The sequence below is a fragment of the Myotis lucifugus genome, unplaced genomic scaffold (genome assembly GCF_000147115.1).
Source record: "Myotis lucifugus unplaced genomic scaffold, Myoluc2.0 scaffold_111, whole genome shotgun sequence".
NCBI classification, from domain to species: Eukaryota; Metazoa; Chordata; class Mammalia; order Chiroptera; family Vespertilionidae; genus Myotis; species Myotis lucifugus.
The window spans coordinates 2502272-2518636 of record NW_005871159.1 but is presented as its reverse complement, the minus strand read 5'-3'; the positions used below and the strand labels follow the sequence as shown (position 1 = coordinate 2518636).

The 16365-nt window shown below is 35.6% G+C and overlaps 1 protein-coding gene across 1 annotated transcript in view; it reads left to right on the top strand.

Annotated features, from left to right (window-relative positions):
• Window positions 1–16365, top strand: part of PKHD1 (PKHD1, fibrocystin/polyductin) — a 385419-nt gene that overhangs the window by 260798 nt on the left and 108256 nt on the right. The window contains exons 52-53 of the mRNA XM_023757718.1: window positions 4476–4589; window positions 6905–6992. Of these exons, the coding sequence (XP_023613486.1) occupies window positions 4476–4589; window positions 6905–6992 (202 nt within the window). The remainder of the gene's footprint in view (window positions 1–4475; window positions 4590–6904; window positions 6993–16365) is intronic.

Sequence of the window (16365 nt, the reverse complement as noted above, 5' to 3'; positions counted from 1 at the left end):
CAAAGATTAGCTATTCCATTGTCAAATGATCAGAATTTGTATATTCCATACCGATGATTTTTGCTTATAGTTATAGGTAGAGCTTAATAGACATATCTCGACGTTGATGGCGTAGGTTCTTCATTGTATAGTAGAATGATTCTGATGAGCATAATTATTATTATTTGTGAGATTACACAACAATATGTGTTTAATAATTCTTCGTGGAGATATCCCTAAATGGACGGGAATAAGGTATTAGCTAGACTGATCACTGTGAGCTGTAGAGAGCCAGAGCGATATTTCCCTTCGTCCCCGATGCATGAATTGGTACATGGATGGGGTACCTTGGCCAGGCTGGCGATTGTGTCGTATCTGGAGGGAGGTTTAGTCTGGCCAGGGGGAGGGACCACGGGAAGTTGGCGGGGGGAGGAGGGACCATGGGAGGTTGGCCGGCAGGGGGTCCAGCCAGGGGGAGGGGCAGTTCCTCCCCTCCCCCAATCAGAGTCGATGGGGAGGCCAGCCAGGGGGAGGGGAGGGGTAGCATCTGCCCCCTGGTGGTCAGTGTGCATCATAGCGACTGGTTGCTTGGTCGTTTCAGTCATTCTGGTCATTCAGTTGTAATGGTCGCTTAGGCTTTTATATATATAGATTGGCGAAATGAGTCTTTTTAACTGTACAGTATTCCTCTTTATTTCTGATTGCTTTCTGCAAGAGAATTGGTTAAAGTGACCTAGTTCACCATTTCTGGAATAAAATAAATGAACACTCCTTCCAATACACAGTCACCTCTCTGCATTAGCTCACTGTGAAGGGAAGGAAGCAGTCAGATCAAAGGCACTCATGATACAGTATGGAAGTATTGGGCGAAAACACACTATGCTTTGATAGCCCATAGAGGACCACCTAACCCACACTTAATTGACAAGGAAGGGTCCCAGAGGGAGTGGTGTCTGAAGTGGGTTTGGGCTTGCTTAGGGAATTATGTGGCTCATCTATTGAGCATGTCCAGGAAGTAGGGGAAAAAGAGGGTTCTAAATAAACAAACTTGTTTCCAATTGTGTACTATTTCAAAGTGTTTTCAAATGTTTGTGATTATAACTAGACTAGAGGCTCGGTGCACGGATTCGTGCACCAGTGTGGTCCCTTGGCCTGGCCTGTGCCCTCTTGCAATCTCCGAGACTCCGTGGGGGATGTCGGATAGCCAGTTTCAGCCCAATCCCCGCAGGCCCGCTCCAGACAGGAGGGACCGTGATCCTGTGCATTGAGCGTCTGTCCCCTGGTGGTCAGTTTGCATCATAGCCACCGGTCTTCCGGTCATTCAGTCGCTTAGGCTTTTATACATATAAAAATAATACTGCAGTGAGGCACTTAGGGCCTTCATCTGTCTACCTTCCACACTATTTCTTTAGGACAAGTTCCTTGAAGGAAAATTACTGCAGCAAGGGGCACGAGCTTGTTTATCCACAAAAGGGGGCACGTAATTCAATATCATAGAAGACTTTTAGAAAGAAATTACAGCAAAGCTACGTTTTGAGGGATGATTCTGATTTAGATAGGACAAAGGTAAGTGACCTCAAAGCCTGGGGCAGCTCGTGTGCAGAGGAGGGAGGAGGGAGCGGAGGGGATCATGAGTGACTGGGTGTGGATTGGCTTAGTTACAAGGTGTGGGGGTCATGTTGGGAGAGTGGCTTACATGCAAACTATGTTTATTTCTGATTTTATAAAAAAGGTTTAATTAATGAAATAATATAAGCTCCTTTTCCGTTTTTCTTACCCTTGAAGCTCATGGAATCTATTTGTAGCATATTCCTCAAATCATTATAATGGTTATCTGTCGTACAGCAGAATGTATTTTCTTCCACCTCCCCAGGTGATTTTACATCTGGAACGTATTCTGTTCCCCTCCATTGCCCACCATCATACTAAGTAATGGTAACTTCCCTTTACTTCATTCCTATTCATCTATTTGCACATGACCCACACGGTACTTATTAAGTTGAAGCCCAGTTTCACCACTTATTTGCTGTGTAATTTCTGATAAGTTACTTAACCTCTCCTTGCCTCAGTTTCCTCATGGAAACCTCAACAATATCCATCACAGGGTTGTCAGAGTTAAATAAAATCATGTATGCGTAAACACCTGGCACCTCTTTGCAGCAAATGGCAACGATTTTCCCTCCATGATGAGTATATCTAAATTCGTCCAGGTTGAAAATGCCTTTTGCTACGGTTTCCAGCAGTGCCAGGCAGCTTCAGAAAGGAAAATCAGAGAGGAACAGCATTATCCCGAGAGCCTTCTGTGAGAGGTGGCTACTCTCATTTAGGAGCAAAGCCCACCTGGAGAGAGTGCTCACCTTTCTTTGATTGATAGATTTGAGAATAAAATGAGGAGCCAGCCTTCAGGGCTTTCCATTCACCAGCTTTTACAAATTTAAGATGCACTTCATTTTAATGTTAAAATTATATATATATAAAATATATATATATATCTCCCTTCTCTTAGGTCACTCTTGCCTTCTTCCTGCTCAGTTCCTATCCTGCACCTTTCCCCTCCCCCACATCACAGAACAAATCCAAACTCTGGTGATTTGAGATACCCCAAGATCTCGGGGTGAGGGTGAGGGGGGCTGACTAATTTTGCCCAGACTTTCTGTGGAAGCTGCACATATGCTGCTGTTTTGAGTTGCATAATTGATTCAATCTCTGATTTTAGAGGAACGCTGAACTCCTTTTGTGGGACGCTGCATACATTTCTCTAGGGCAAAAACTGCCCTACTTTTTTCTCTCTGGTATCTGTTTAGTGCTAGGCCATTTTTTCCCCTAAGAATCTAAACTACCCTCCGTGAAATAAATGAAATCACAGTTGGAAAACGGCTTACTGGACAGACTTATAACCACAAGATAAGAGCTACACCACACGCATTTTCTTAACGTTCTCCTCTTCCCCCGCTTGCTTTCTGTCTGCTCTGGAACAGCTTGGTGTTGGCTAAAAGGGTATGCTGGTCGCTTGGCTGAGGGTTGGCATTACCTGCATGGAAAGCAGCTGCCTTGGCATCTCATTGGGAACACAGGCTGTGGGGTCTAACCCTTGCTTGCCCCTGGACCTAATGTGCAACTCTAAGCAGATGTACTTCCCTCTCTGAGTCTTACCTTCAGCAGTCCCTGGTAGACTAATGTCTGTACTCCTGGGCTATAAAGATAGGTATGTAGCAAGCTGCAAACTCACATTGAGCCTTTTGATTAACCGGGTGTATGTGAAGTGCCAGCTGGGGAAGATGACTTTATGCCCTCTGAAAGGCCACTTAACCACAATGACAACCCGGCAATTTTAAGCTTAGCATTTACTTCATACTGTACTTAGCAACCTTATTTTTGGTTATGTTTTCAAGAATTTCTAACTGGAAAGTCTTGTTTGAGAGCAGATGTCTTTTATAAACCTGTTTGATCCAGTGTGTAGTTTGGAGACTATCTTTTCATCAGGTGCTTCTTGAAAAAACTGATTTTTTTGTCATATTTTCTTTAAGAAGAAAATAACATTTGTTAGGTCCATACTCAGTACCACTATTTGAGCAAATCCCCCAAAGAATTCTCATACTATAAAACTGATGAACTCTACTGTTTACATCAAGGGAATAATGTCAGAAGCTATTTCCAACTGATGTCTATTATAGCCTGAATGGATTGTGTCATTATGCTGCTAAAAGAATTTAGGCTTAGAAAATAGCTTTTTACTTTTTAATAGGAAACTTAGCATAAACAGATTATTGTTCAAATTCAGACTCTGTTACTTACCAGTTGGATAAATTTGGTCAAGTCCCTTAACCGCTAAGCCTCGTTTATATATGAATATTTGATATTGAGATAAGAACCATACTTTTCAGGTTTGTTGTGAAGATTAAATGCTAAAATGCTTTAAAGCCAGTCATAGACATGCATCAGCCAGGTTTTGCTGTAGTGACCATGTGTAAGAAATAATCCATGAACCTAAGTGACATACCACAACAAATATCAATGTTAGACTGAGTTGGAATTGCTTCCAGCTTGTGTGTTCTCTTCAGATCGGTTAGGTTTGTCTTTTTTTCAGTCAGGTACTAGAGACTGAAAAAAAAATTAAAGAATATGCCTTTCATAGTGAAAACTTGCCAAGCAACTTAAAGCATCAATTCAGAACTGACATTGCTGTCACCTCCACACAAATTTTATTGGCCAAAACAAATCACATGACCAAGCTAAATACTAGTAGGTCAGGAAGATATACTCTGCCCTAATTGGAAAAAAAGTGTATTTTTGATGAATGGTTAGCCAAATCCCTTCAGAGTTTACTGTATCTCATTTTCCCTCCTTTTCATATTTCATCTGTGTGACCATTGGCTCTTCTCTAGATAGTCTACTCGATTGCATCTATTTTGCATTTCTGAAATTACATCACAACTCCCTCTCTCTCTCTTTTAATTTCAAATTCATTTAAAAGATATACTTTTCTTTGTAAATAGGTACTTTGGAAAATCCCTTACAAAAAGAACAAAAGCTTCTGATTCTCCTTAGAGCCTCAGAGGGAGTCTTTTGTGACCGTTTCAATGGAATTCATATTGATCCAGGAACAATTGGTAAGAATAAAATAAGTTTTTATTAAAAATGAAATATGTGTGTGTTTGTGTGATAAAGCACCATTCATATATTGGAACATCTACTAAATTCCAGTTACTGTTTTGGATAATTTATATTTATTTTATTTACCAGCTCTCCTGTAAGCAGTGCCCATTTTACAAATGATGAACAATATATGAAAAAGGCCATATAGCTGGACAGTGTCAGAATTTAGAATCATAACCAGATGAGCAGACACCAAAATCTAGACTAAGAGTCTGTATTATTAATTGTAAATACTATGTAATTATTGATATATTTTTATTACATTTTTAATTTTAAAATTATTTTTAATATATTGGGGTGACATTGGTTAAAGAGATTACGTAGTTTCAAGTGTGCATTTCTATGACATATGATCTGTATATTGCAAGTTAAGAACCATATGATTTCACTCATATGAGGGATAGAAAACTGAAAGCAACAAATGAACAAATAAGAAAAACAAAAGCTCATATACACAGACAACAGTATGGTGGTTACCAGAAGGAATGGGAGTGGGGGGTAGTAAAGGGTAGGGGGAGTCAAATATAGGGTCACTGAAGATATACTTTTTAAAACTTAGAGATCTATAAATTACAAAGAAAGATTTACTATTGACAGTTTCTCCATTTGATACTGCCACAACACCAAATCTTATTTTAAAATTGCTCTACAGGAGATCATAGATACTGTGACCGGTCTTGTATAACATGTTGTAAGAGCCACACAATAACTCAGTTTTAAGATATAGCTATAAGAGACTGTTTATCAGATTTCTAGTATTTTCTCACTTACTCTGTACGTCATTACTAATTGCATAAAATATCAGTGACTCAGTAAAATGGAAACAGACATGTTAGGATAGTTTGAAGTTTGGTAACTTAGTTCCATAATGTGTAAACTTTCGATGATTGTGAATGATCAAGAAATCTACTTTTCTGGTCAATTAAATTTTTTGGATAATTCAAATTTAAGGAAATAAACTGTTAGGGTTTTTTGTTTGTTTGTTTTTGGTTGTTGTTAAAATCTTTTGTTGTTGGCAATTTCTCTAAATTACTTCATATTTCTTCTTCTGAAGAAATTGGTTACCATATTTAACCAATAGTGTTAAAGATGGAATTTTAAAATGATGATAATAATGATTATGGTATTTTATGTACATATGATTATTATTATGAAATATTGATTCCAGGACATATCCTGAAATTCAGAGTGTTTTTTACATTTCCATTAATTCTAATTTTAGTTTTATTATCTTCTGGCTTTTCTTTGAATTAGAGTATGGAAAAAATTAAGGATATTGACATAAATAGTTGGTTAAACTTCCATTATTTGAAACTTTTTTGTTTTACATAAGATGAAAACTTAAGGCATATTATTTGTACCTTACTAGTGTTTGTTTCTTTTATTCATGTTTTCTGCTAAAATTTATAAGATCTTTAGTGTTCAAGATTCATGATTTGCAACAAAATTGGGTACAACAGCACAGGGGTATGTAGACAATTCTTTGGAAAATATTTGAAGAAAATATTAGAACTCCTATTCAAATAAATATGAATATACTCATACATATGTATATTTAATTAAATAAATATACATGCAGTAGGAGTATATAACCATAATTTTGTTACTGCTTGGGTTCATGCCCAAAACATTTTTAGACCACTAGGATATGAGGAATTGAGCTTCACGTAATTTTAAAATGTAGTAAAACATATAAGAGAAAAGACCTGAAGGGATAAAACTGGACTGCATCAAGCAAGACCTTGGCAAGACTTTAATTTATGAGTCTTAAATTATATTTTGAAACAAAGGAGCTAGAGATCTATTCTTTGATATCTGTAATAAAGAAATAGAGGTCTAACCACTGAAAACAAAGTTAATAGCACCAAATCTCTTTCCTTAGGAAATAATAAATTACTCTTGCCTTTTGGAAAATCTAGTGTATGACATAAAATATCAAAACCAGTTAACTTCCAACCAAATTGCAGATGGTGTGGAGTCACTTAATGGTGGAAATCTAATTAGCCATTAGTGTGGTCTATTTCCCAACTGTTGGATTACTAGATGTGATGTGCATGAATTTTTCTATAATTTTTGAGAGAGTGCGTTTCATGTCCATGTGAGATATATTTGACCTGCTAAAAACAGAGCACTAAAATACTCTTTTTCTGATAAGTGTACATCTTTATATGTAGTTTCTATATCACATATCTTGCCCAATAACCTCTATAATGAGTTTTACTCATGTTTCCTTAATTCATCTGAAGAATTTTGCTTATTTTATTTTCAGGAGTTTATGGGAAACTTCAGCTTCACAGTGCTTATCCCAAGAAATCCTGGACACGGCTTGGGGCTGACATTGCTTCAGGCAATGAGAGGTAAGGAATGAGAGTAAGTTACGATATATTTCTTGGTTTAGTTTGCTTCTGCTTGATGTTTTGTTATGACATAAAATTAAATTTTAGATTAATAATTATAATTCAAGGATAAATAAATGAAAAAAAAGGAGACCAGAAGGGATTATGGAAATTTCTGAAAAGTAATAGAGAAAAAATAAAACAAGTAAAAGGCAGGAGAGAACATAGTTTATTTAAGGAATTAATTTTAGTTAACACATGTTTACAGCCATCAACAAATCTTTAAAAATATCAATTCTATGAGTTAATAGATGATGTATAAGGTGGAACCATTATAGTCTGAATTGAAATGGTAGGTGATTAAGAGATAGATGAAAATAAATTAAGAGTGAGATGAAGCATATGAAGAATATTATAGAATTGAGAAGGTAGTAATATAATTTAATAATATTGGAGGAGTAAAGGATGAAATTATCACTGCCTCAAACTACAGAGGTAATATGGAGAACAAACTGGTGGAATTTACCTGAATGCAGAATAAAAGGTCAGGAGATAAAAATAATAAAAGAGAAGGTATTAAAAATAGAAAACAGAAATTAGAAAGTTTATGCAGGTAATTGCTCTTTTTAATAAGAGCCCAGAATAACTACAACAGAAAGAATAGTGAAAACTGTAAATGAAATGTGCATAGCAAGCTTTGGAATAGTTACATTTAATTTGAACAGAGCAACATCAAGAGCAATGATTGCTACATATTCTCATAGTATAAGAAAAAAGAGTGGAAAAGTAAAAGAAAAACAGAAGGAGGCATGAAACTTGCTAATCATAGAATTTTGTACATCATTAAAGGTAGGATGATAGTAGAGCAAAACCAATATATGTTTAAGGAAAAAAAGATTATGGACTCTATGCCTAAAAAAAAAAGATACTGTTTTGCTTTGCAAGACAAGACCTGAAATAAATGGACAAAAGAGATTAATAAAGAGATAAAACTGAACATAAAATTCAAGAATAAAAATAAAAATTTAAAAAATATATAAAAGTATATATATTTTATAGATTAAAGGTAAACATTGAAGTAAATTTAATACTACAAATACGGTTGTTAAAGTAAGGAAAATTCTAATTGTTTCTGTAATTTTGAAAAGTTAATGTATTAGTCAGGGTTATATATATATATATATATATATATATATATATATATATATATTAGTTCGTTGTGTGTGTGGATGATACTGGTTATATATACATATATATACACATCTATAATATATATGCAAAGATGTATTTCAATTAAATATTGAAATGAATAATTTAAAAAAATGAAAGCAAAAACCTCAAAATTAGTCAAAAGAAAAAATCAAATATATACAATTGGTCAAATAAATATATTTTATATTAATAAAGATTTCAATCTCCAATGAGACCCCAATATCAGAAAAGTTTTATACAAGATAACAATATAGAACTATATAGAATAAGTCTCTAAGTAATATAAGGATAAATTGACAGAAACAAAAGACATGAAATACATTTACTTACCTTTTTCAGTGTTTAATCTTTAATATAGGTTAAAAACAATATACAAAATATGAAGAAATATGAATAATATAATAAAGGCAATTTGATTTGTATGTATATGTACATATACTAATATAGCCTTACCCAATATATATATATATATATCCCAGTGCACGAAATTTGTGCACAGGAGTGGAGGGGGTCCCCTCAGCCTGGCCTGCACCCTCTCACAATCTGGGACCCCTCAGGGGATGTCTGACTGCAGGTTTAGGCCCAATCCTGTGGGCCTAAAATGGCAGTCGAACATTCCTCTCACAATCCGGGACCGCTGGCTCCTAACCACTCGCCTACCTGCCTGATCACCCCTAACCACTCTGCCTGCCTGCCTCATTGCCCCTAACCACTCACCTGCCTGCCTGATCGCCCCTAACCACTCTGCCTGCCTTCCTGATCACCCCTAACTCCTCTGCCTGCCTGCCTGATGCCCCTAACTGCTCGCCTGTCTGCCTGATCGCCTAACTGCCTCTGCCTCAGCCCCTGCCGCTGCGGCTTCGTCCGGAAGGACGTCTGGAATGAAGTCCGGAAGATCATTCAGCTGTCCGGTCTAATTAGCATATTATGCTTTTATTATTATAGATATGATTAAAACCTTAATAAATTTTAATAAACAGAAATGATATAGAATATGATTACAATAAAATAAAGATAAAGATAAAAATACTATCTTAATCATAAATCTTAATTTCTTGTAAGATGGAAAAATAGGAAAAAAACCCACCCTTTTCTAAATAACTTTTGTATCAAAGAGGAGATCAAAACTTTATCAATAGGATACTTGGGAAGAAGCAATATTGGGAGTGTTGCATGAGACATGGCCAAACATGCAATCATATTAAATGCTTGTATTGTTGAATAAGAAAATACAAAAATAAACTAAGTTTTCATTATGAGAAACTAGAAACAAAATGACTAATAAATCTAATGAAATCATTTGGTGCAAGATAAAGGCAGAAATTGGTGAATTGGTAGGAAATTAGTAGACTTAGATTTTTTTTATTTTTAGAGATACTGTTTTAATCTCTAATAACTTTAATCATACAAAATTATGTAAAATCAGAAATGAGAATTCAAATATAACATACCAAAGAGACTAAAATTGTAATATAAAATGTGCTATCTATATGGTATTTTGAAATTTAAAAAGTTATATATAGAAATAAATTAATTGCCTAAAGGACAATAAAAGTGGAAGAACCAATAATAAAGGTATAAAGTTATCCAAGATTTATTTCCAAAAATACATTTGGTTCAAATATGTATGACGTGTTTTTTTCCTTCATTCATCTACTACTTATTTTTAAAATATATTGTATTGATTTTTTACAGAGAGGAAGGGAGAGGGATAGAGAGTTAGAAACATCAATGAGAGAGAAACATCGATTCAGCTGCCTCCTGCACACTACCTACTGGGGATGTGACCGCATACAAACAAGGTACATGCCCTTGACCGGAATCGAACCTGGGGCCCTTCAGTCCTCAGGCTGACACTATCCATCGATCCAAACCCGCTAGGGCACATCTACTACTTTTTATGTTGTGCAATCTATTCCACAGCACAGGAAAATATGTGAAGCTTTCCAATTAATTTTAGGTGGCAAGCATAAAATAATTTTTTAAGCACCTGCTAAAGATAACTCAAAAAACCCTAACAAAATCTGAGGCAACAACAAAGTGTAAGTAAAATGCAAAAATCCTAAACAGCAACAAATGAAACCTAGTAATTTATTAGAAGAAAATAAGATTATGACTGAGTGTGACTCATTCAAGTAAAGAGAGATGGCTCAAATTGAAATAATTAATATAATTTATCTAAACAATAGCTATAAAGTTTAAGAATATAATCATTTTGGTATAAAACAAATGCATTTTATAAAATTCAGCTTGCATTCTTTGAATAAACAGAATTAGGATTGCAAAGAACTTTCTTTGAATTAATGTTTTTTACTAGGGTGTTGAGCCATTAGTTGAGAATCATGGCTTTAAATACTAATACAAAATAAATATTTAAAAATCTCTCTGAAACAGAAATTTTGTTTTATAGAAAAACTAACATTAAAAAACAGTGCATTACAATAATCATTAAATATTGTTATTAAAGTTTTGGCCAATGTGTTGCATAAACAAAGGACAGTAGTTGGGACTGTTGAAAGAAATCCAAACTGCCATTTTTGTGTGTGTGTGTATTATGTACATTTGGTTTTAGAAATGTAAAGAACCACCTGAATAACTATCAGCTGAATTCAATAAGTGCACAAATCAATAGCTTTTTAATATGTGAGCAATAAATTTTTAAATTATAATGTAAAATCCTATTTAAAATATCAATTTAAAATACTAGAAATAAACTTAGAATTTATAGGAGCTATAAAAGCAAAACAATAAAACACTAGTAAGAAGCATAAAAGGAGACTATAATATATGGTGATGAGTAATGTAAATAGAAAGGCTCAATATTATAAAGATGTCAAATCTGATGCAACTTTAATCACAAGCCACATATATACACTTGGAATCTGATTCATTAATTCTAAGCCTTTTGGAACAAAGGACACTTGAAGATAACCATGCATAATCAGGTATATATTTATAAAAATATATACCTTTAATGAGATAATTACTTTCTGTTAGTGGCACCAGAATAGAAGACAATGCCTAGCATTAGACCCAGGGAAGTATTTTTACCTAGATTTTGAATATTAGCATTTCAATTTAGTTGAAAACTTGAGCTGAAATAATTGGTCAGTGCTTTGGAAAAATATAAAATCAGGTTTTTATTGTATGCTTTCCTTTAAAATAAATTATAGATAGATTAAAATATTAAATATAAAAAAGTGAAACCATGAATTATTTGAAGAACATTTAAGTAAATATTATGTAACAAACTAGGAAAGACCTGTTTAATCATAACAAGAAATACAACAACCACAAGAGCAAGAAGTAATAGATTTGACAACATTAAAATCAGTATTTTCACATCAATTACAAAATGTAAATCCAGTGATAAACTAGAAAATATTTACAATATATCATAGTACAGATGAAGGCCCGATATTTTTTAAAAATATATATTTTATTGATTTTTTACAGAGAGGAAGGGAGAGGGATAGAGAGTTAGAAACATCGATGAGAGAGAAACATCGATCAGCTGCCTCCTGCACACTCCCCACTGGGGATGTGCGCGCAACCAAGGTACATGCCCTTTACTGGAATCGAACCTGGGACCCTTGAGTCCACAGGCCGATGCTCTATCCACTGAACCAAACCGGTTAGGGCAGGCCCGATATTTTTATTTGCAATATAAAGAAACAACATAAACATACCAGAAGAATAATTGCTAAAATGTTTTAATACATGAGCCACAAAAGAAGTCATATATCTGCATAATAAGCATATGGAAAAATATTTTTTCTTAAGCCCATGGACATAGACAATAAGGTAGTGAAGGCCTGGGGCAGAGTGGAGAGGGACAATGGGGGGGAAAAGTGGGGGAGCATCTGTAATACTCTCAACAATAAAGATAACAATAATAATAATAATAAAAATAAAAATGCAAAACAAAACTGAAATTAAAATAAATATTAATTAAAACAATTAAATACCATTTATTAATTTTGCATTGGCAAAGGTGAAAGAGTGAATTCTAAGTTGACAAGTTGGAGGAGATGTGAGCATTCAGGCAGGAAATAATATATTGATTTAGTTTTATATAAAATAAAATATTATGTATTCATATATGCGGATAGAAATTGTCTGGAAGGACACATGGATCCCTGCTGGTGAGATGATAGATAGGTACTTCTGTGGTGTGCTTTTCTCTATATACAGAATTTCTTCATTGAGTAGTTATTACTTTTGTAGTTATTTTATCATTGTTACTTATTTATTCAACAGAATTTTTGTCGAATCTTATCCTGTGTCAAACAATGAGCTATAGCCTAGAGATAATAACAAGTAAAAATCAACATGGTCTCTGGCATCAACATTAATTGAATAAATATAAAATAAATGTACAATTGCATATGTAATAAATGCTATCAATGGGGGGCTGTGTGGGATTCTGAAAAATTATAAATATGGGAACTTGAAGCAGTGATGGAAGTTAGAGAAGGCTTCCCTGAAGATTGATTTTAGAGGTGGGACCTGAATGATGAGTGGGCTTTTATTAAGCAAAGTGAGGGCAAATGAGTGTAGAAAGAGGACCCTAACCAGAGCAAATATCATTCAATCATCCAACAAATAATTTGCTTAGTACTTACTGTGTCCCAGGTTGTAAGCACTGGAGATATACAGGCAAATTTGAAGAGATCACTGTCTTCTAGGAGTTCACATCTTAGTGGAGAGAGATAGATAGTCAAATACAGAAATATAAACAGCATAGTTGCAGATTATAAAAGTAAGGAAATAAACAGGGTAGCACCAAAAATAGTTGGGCGTTATTTATTTATTATTATTTTCCCAATGATAGTTTACATGAAATGTTAGTTTCAGATGTACAGCAAAGTTGTTAGAAAAGAATGTTCTTTACAGAATGGTCCCTTTTAGATTGAATGGACAGAGAAGGTCTCTCTGGAGAAAAGAAATTTGAGTTGAGATTTGATGTAAGAGGGATTCATTCATCTGTTCAATGAAATGAGCAAGAGTGCTCAATGAAGGAGGGGCATCCAACATTGTTTCTGAGGGGGCTTTGGGGCTGGGGGCAGACAGGAGGTCATGATAGCTGGAGCAGTGAGCAGAGGGGAGAGTTGCATGGCATGACAGATGCCAAGTCACATGGAACCTTGTTTAGCTGTGAGAGGTCAAAGGGAAAATCACTGAAATGTTTTATGCAGCGAAATTAATGGAATCTGGTTTATACTTCAAAAATGACTCTGGTGGCTATATAGGTGATGAATTGTGGAGACAGGAGTGGAAGTTGGGGTATTGATTAGGAGGCCAATTGAGGCTACACATCATAGTGGCTAGGATTTTATGGAGGAGGCAGTGGAGATTGAGAGAAGAGATGGTGCTGGCTGGGAGTGCCAATGAGGTGAATGCTGAGGTGAGGGGAGTGCTTCAGGCTTTTAGCCAGAGCAACCTAGTGAATGGTGGAAACATGTATTGAGATGGGAAGACTGGGACTAGCCTAATTTTTTATTTTTTATTTTTAAATATATTTTATTGATTTTTTTACAGAGAGGAAGGGAGAGGAACAGAGAGTTAGAAACATCGATCAGCTGCCTCCTGCATACCTCCTACCGGAGGTGTGCCCGCAACCAAGGTACATGCCCTTGACCGGAATCGAACCTGCGACCTTTCAGTCTGCAGGCCAACGCTCTATCCACTGAGCCAAACCGGTTACGGCTAGCCTAATTTTTTAGAAGTTGATAGCGGAGGAGTCAATGGCAGGTGATTGAGAAGCAGAAGTGGGAGAGGAAAATTTGTGATGGGAGGAAAGATGAACAGGAGGGACTTGAAGGAATGCCAGGTGGCTGATGTGGAGAGCAGAGACTGAGCACAGTAGGGTTCCAAGGAGTAGTTAGGGATCAGGGCCAGATTCACTGGGGATATCAACAATATTAGTGTTTACCCTCCTCAAAGCATCATGCAGCTGTTTGAGTTTTCTAAGAGGATAGTATGGGTGGGATGTAGCACTTATCATGTTTCTATATCTTTAAAAATATCATTCTAGGCAAATGCAGACAACAGGAGGGGTAAATCATGGATGTAGGGACACCACTTAGGAGGTCCAATCAAGAGAAAGTGTAACTTGTAGTCAGGAGCTGAAGTGGCAAAGGAAAGAAGTGGGCAGATTTAGAAACAGGAGACAAAATCTATAGATGTATTGGGTTTGTGATGCTTTCTTGGCTTCTGGTTTGTGTAACTGGATGGTGGTGTCATTACCTAGAAGAGGACTAAATTTGGGGAGGGGGGGAGATTATGAGTTCAGATTTGGTCATGAGGAGTTTGACGTTCCTATATCACACCCAAGAAGGGTTGTGAGGTAGGTAAATAGGGATCAATAAGAAACTTCAGTTATTATAAGGTTAGTAAGTTGGAATTTGGCAGGAAGAGCATGAATGGATTTTTCTTATAAGAATGTATTAAAAACCTCCTTCAGAGTCTGAGCTACAGGCTATTTTGAAAGAAACTCAATTTTATTAATTAAAACTATCCATGGTAATTAACTAGCTACCACTTATTGAGTTCTTATCATGAAGTCTGACTATATGTCAGGCCTCTACCAAGCATTTTACATACATTATCTCATTTAAATCTCTCAGTGCTGTAAGTTAAGTATTATTATCTGCATTTCACAGACATTAAAACTGAGGCTAGAGAAGTTAAGTAAAATTTCCTAAGTTCATAAAGCTCTAAGTTCCTGAGGCTGGATTTTTACCCTGGTTTGTATGATTCTATTGCTTGTGTTCTATATATTACAGATATTCAAAACAGCATCTCTTGGTATCACTCCTGCAGAGGAGTACTTTAATGAGTTTATGTAAATAATGTGTAATTCTCATAATGTATTCCTTTTACGGATAGCCTTTTTTTTTTTAAATCCTCACTGAGGATATTTTCCCATTGATTTTTAGAGAGAGTGGAAGAGAGAGGGAAAGACAGAGAGAAATATCGACGTGAGAGAAACACATTGATTGCCTGCCTCCTCCACGAGCCCTGACCAGGGCCTGGGCCAGGGAGGAGCCTGCAACCAACGTATGTGCCCTTGACTGGAATTGAACCCAGGACTCTTGGGTCCGCAAGTCGATGCTCTATCCACTGAGCCAAACTGGCTAGGGCTGGATAGCCTTTTTTAACCTTTAAAAATTGTGCAAGAATTTAAAACTCTCAGTAAGTTGTAAAAATAATAGAGTTCTCACATATCCTTTACTCTGTGTTCCCTGATGATATCTTACATAGAACACTGTCAAATCCAGCAAGTTGATATTAGTACAATATTAACTACACTACAGACTAGTCGAGTGATTCCTTTAATCATTTATCTACAATCTTCTTTTTGTTAAAAGCCAGTTTAGTAAGTCTTTCTAATCTTTATTGTTATGGGAGCAGATTTCATGTGGACTCCTTTATGAACTAGTGATCTAAATTTATTTGTTTGCAATTGATTTATTTTATGAAATGCATTGGAATGAAACATTCAGAGGAAAAATTTCATGTCAATTTTGTAAACCCAAACATTTCTTACACTACCAACCAAAGCAAGCTTAGCCAGATATTTGACTAGAAAACTTTCTGTTGTTAAATGTTATTATATAAATTTATCTCTGGTTAGAGTGTAGGCCCTCATACTGAAGGGTTGTGGGTTCAATTCCCATCAGGGGCATATACCTCAGTTGCAGGCTTGATCCCCAGCCCCTGTTGGGGTGCATTCGGGAGACAACCAATTGACGTGTCTCTCTCACGTTGATGTTTCTCTCTCTCTCTCTCTTGCTCTCTCTTTCACACACACACACACACACACACACACACACACACACACATACAGCATCCTCCTTCCCTCTACTCTCTCTAAAAAAAAATTCCTTGGGTGGGGGAAATTTAAAAAAAAAAAGAAGTATAGAATCCCAAGGCTTTGGGAATATAGAAGAGAGAGATAAATAATAAAGAGCCTATAAGACTTAATGGACAAGGTCAGCTTAAGTATATTTATATTTATAATGTAAAGTTTGGAATAATAATTCAATAATTTATTTCTCTCTTTGCCTAGAAAATTACTAGGCACTGTGGTGTTTATGTAGCATTTCATTAAATATTAATATCAAAGTTGAATAGCCACAGAAGACATGAGTACAAAATCAGTTACAAGGCAGTAATA